The 4230-nt window shown below is 40.7% G+C and overlaps 1 protein-coding gene across 1 annotated transcript; it reads left to right on the top strand.

The window, feature by feature from the left end:
• Window positions 1-1473: 1473 nt before the first annotated feature.
• On the top strand, window positions 1474-2687 carry kiss2 (kisspeptin 2). Its single transcript, XM_046042346.1, has 2 exons — window positions 1474-2219; window positions 2318-2687. Exons 1-2 carry the CDS (start codon window positions 2111-2113, stop codon window positions 2581-2583), a joined length of 375 nt encoding a protein of 124 aa, XP_045898302.1. The 5' UTR covers window positions 1474-2110; the 3' UTR covers window positions 2584-2687.
• The last annotated feature ends 1543 nt before the right edge of the window (window positions 2688-4230 follow it).

Genomic DNA, 4230 nt, shown 5'->3' with positions numbered 1-4230 from the left:
GTAATGTTCCTTTTATTTATGACTGCCCCTTCAGATCGTGTCCAAATTTCAAATACACTACTGTATGTTTTTGTTGTTCACTGAAGACATTTGGGTATGAGACCAGAGTTCAGAATTTCAGCTATCATTTCCTGGTATTCACATCTAGATGTGTTAAACAACTCAGGACATTACGCTACGACAATACGTTTGTATTAGACCACAGCATTCTTAGGTGAACAAAACTATTAGAACAAATAATATTAAAGTAAATAACATAATAATTAATAATAATAATAATAATAACATTAATATTTGGTGGCATAACCCTTGCTTGCAATAACTGCCTCAAGCCTGCGACCCATCGACATCACCAAACTGTTGCATTCTTCATTTGTGATGCTATTCCAGGCTTTTACCGCAGCTTCTTTCAGTTCTTGTTTGTTTCGGTGTGTTTCTCCCGTCAGTCTCCTCTTAAGGAGGTGAAATGCAGCTCTGACTCAACTGACTGACTTGGCCAGTCTAAAACCTTCCACTTTTTCCCCTAATGAAGTCCTTTGTTTTGTTGGCAGTGTGCTTTGGCTCATTGTCCTGCTGCAGGATAAACTTCCTCCCCATTAGTTTCATTGCATTTCTCCGTAAATTGGCAGACAAAAAGTTTCTGTGCACTTCTGAATTCATTCTACTGCTACCATCATCAGTTGCATCATCAATAAATATTAATGAGCCTGTTCCAGAAGCAGCCATGCACGCCCAAGCCATGACATTACCTCCACCATGCTCCACAGATGAGCTTGGATGCTTCGGATCATAAGCAGTTCCTTTCTTTCTCCACACTTTGGCCTTTCCATCACTTTGCTAGAGATTAATCTTGGTCTCATCAGTCCATCAGATTGTTCCAGAACTTTTGCAGCTCATCTCTGTACTTCTTTGCAAATTTCAATCTGGCCTTCCGATTCTTCCTGCTGATGAGTGGTTTGCATCTTGTGGTGTGGCCTCTAGATTTCTGCTCTCTGAGTCTTCTTCCAACAGTGGATTATGATACCTTCATCCTGCTCTGTGGAGGTCGTTGCTGATGTCACTTACTGATGTTTTAGGGTTTTCTTCACAGCTCTCACCATATTTCTGCCATCAACTACTGTTGTTGTCCTTGGCCGACCTGTTTGACGTCTGTTGCTCAGTACACCAGTAGTTTCTTTCTTTTTCAGGACATTCCAAATTGTTGTGCTTGCTCTGCCCAATGTTTGTCTAATGGCTCTGCTCGATTTTCATTCTTTTCTCAGCTTGACAATGGCTTGCTTTTCTCCCACAGACAGCTCTCTGGTCTTCATGTTGGTTTATCCTCTTTAACAGGAAATGCTGTCCTTGTAGGTTTGAACCAAGGATAAAAACTTAGACTAGTCACGCAGAGCTATTTAATGTTTGGACAATCAACCTAAAAGGCAACACCTGGGCAACAAGAAACATCTGGCAGTCACATGTTCCAATAGTTTTGGAGGGGACTGTATCTGTGCAACGTCAAGCAGTAGCACACCAAATGCTGTTTGTAAAGCCATGAACACTGTGATGCTTTGTGCTTTGGGTCTCCCTCCCTGCATGACAACACATTGGTGTATTACACATGGAAGTCTTAGCAGAAAAAAGTAGAATTGACAAAACTGTTTTCTAGTAACAACTCAGTCCACCCATCTGCTGGTGCTCTTTGCATTACTGCAGCCAAACTGGAACCTGGACTGTGCCATTACGCGTCCTGGTGTTTTTGCCCCTTTTCTGTCTCTCTGTTACTTTATTTAAAAAATATTCATGACTTCACAATTTTTCAGCATGCAGTAACATATTATCTTATAGTGGATGAATGATCACAGCAACAAACTGAGCTGTCAACATTTCTCAGAAGAGCTGATGAATGATGCATTTCAGCAGCTACAGCCACGTAGCCTATGTTCTATAATGCACTGCACAGAGACGCAGAGGGCTGTGATTGGCTGTGAGCTGCAGGAGCATGAGGTCTGGAAATATAAAATCGGTCTGTTAGGAGTGAGCATGTTAGTACCTGCTGAGTAGGGGAACATCAACACTTTAATCTGCACTGTTTGGACACAGAAAGAGGATTTGTTTCGTCTGTCCAAACATGAGACTCACCACTCTAGTTGTGGTGTGCGGGCTGATTGTTGGTCACGGAGGGAGTGTAGAAGCAGCTTTACCGGAATTTGACACTGCACAGAGGACACATGCAACAGGTGAGCAACCTTAATGAGATTCCTTATAACAAAGAAGTGCAACTAAAATCTAAAACTGATGATTTTTATTTTATAAGATTTTCTGCTGTTTTCCTCAGGATCAGTCCTCTCCACACTCAGGAGAAGAACTGCAGAAGAGTTTTTGACTGAGGATCCGAACCTGTGCTTCTCCCTGAGAGAGAATGAAGACCAGCGGCAGCTTCTATGCAATGACCGCAGGAGCAAATTCAACTTCAACCCGTTCGGCCTTCGCTTTGGGAAACGCTACAACGGCTACATTTATAGAAGAGCCCTTAAAAGAGCCAGGACAAATAAGTTTTCACCCCTGTCTCTCTTCCCACGAGAACTGGAGGTGCCTAGATGAAACCAATTTGTCTTCCTCTCTTCCATACTATGTGTTAAATTTAACTTAAGATAAAGTTATGTTTTTGTGAATAACACTTTTGTATCTACCTTTACTTTGACATTCTTTTAAGATCTACAAGAAAGGAATTCAGAATAAAATAAATTTAGAAAGGGAAACAGAATGCCTCAGACAATATCATTTTGTAACATGTTTGCTCTAAGTCATCTATGAAATCCAAATGAAATGCTCCATTTGGACTTTTCTGAGGACAGCAAAGATGTCTGCAATTTCACAATTAAAGTGTATGGTTTGTTTATTTTCTACAGTGTTTTCATCCAACCATTAGATGGCACTGCAGTGCCTTTTAAAATTACACTACAGACAACATAAGGCAGTTAGATACAGCATGTGGTGCATCATTGTGTACACAAGTGCAAAAAATAAAAACTAATATATAACAATAATTGAACATATAAAATGTAAAAATAAACAATATGTAAAATATAAATAATCAGGGGTGCTTGCCAAACAACTCTTGGATATTCTTAAAAGGGCTATATGTATTTTTTCAATGAAATGACTTATTAATAAATCAGATTTTCGTTGCCTTATTGTCAATGGGCTCAAATCTCACTTAGAAATGAAGCACACGCCTGTTTGCTCTGTTGCTTGCACCAGCCACTATTCTGCTTTTAATGTGAGGTCTCCGGGTTGGATTCAGCTCTGTGAGCTCTCAAGAGGTTCTGTCAGAATACAGCGACAACACCACAGCTAACGACATGCAGTCCACTAACACCATACAACAACCGGCTCACAGCAAAACACAGACTCCACGTAAGGATACATATAAATAAATATTAGTCATTTAGCTGACGCTTTTATCCAAAGCGCTTTACAATTGTAATATGCGTCAGAGGCCGCACACCTCTGGAGCAACTAAGTGTCATGCTGAGGGACACATTGGTGGATGTGTCACAGTGGAAATTGAACCCTGGTCACCCACACCACAGGCATGTGTTTTATCAACTGCATCATCACCACCCCACAACAACAATAAAGGTTTATGTGTTTAAGCCCATCAGACCAAACAGATTCAGATGATGTCGAGTAATTTCACAGTGAACATTAGAAAAGCTGGATTGATGGAGAGAGTCACGTTAGCTCGACAGCTAACACCGAGCAGTTGCTAACGTTATCCGGTGTAAAGTTGTATCGATTTCCACATTACATCACCAACTAACGTGACCCATGTTACTATCCTGTGTACCACCGGTATTATGTCAAAGTGTTGAGTTAGCTTGCAAGAAAGGATGTAATGGTAAAAAGCAAATGTGGAGCGATTTGTTTTCGTTCGTTATGTTCCATTTAGATTTATTGTGGTTTTACTGATACTCCGGTACACGGCTTCTCCACCTCTCCGTCGCTGTAACTAACATGACCCACATAATATACAATACTGCAGCAAAACGGCGACAACACAGAGGAAGAACCATCCACTAACGTAAGTTACTTACTGTGGTCTAACTGTTATAAAGTGTAACACAATCCCGTTATAATATTCAGTCTAGCTCACAAACCATATTATCATCCAATACATGTTTGTTAGCTGTGCTCACCTTGCTGAGCCTCCGGTAAAAGATGCACAGATAGTAAACACAGTTACTG

This window comes from Micropterus dolomieu, unplaced genomic scaffold, assembly GCF_021292245.1.
Source record: "Micropterus dolomieu isolate WLL.071019.BEF.003 ecotype Adirondacks unplaced genomic scaffold, ASM2129224v1 contig_12741, whole genome shotgun sequence".
In the NCBI taxonomy this organism is placed as follows: Eukaryota; Metazoa; Chordata; class Actinopteri; order Centrarchiformes; family Centrarchidae; genus Micropterus; species Micropterus dolomieu.
The sequence above is the reverse complement of the archived record's forward strand: the minus strand, read 5'-3'. Positions and strand labels throughout refer to the sequence as shown.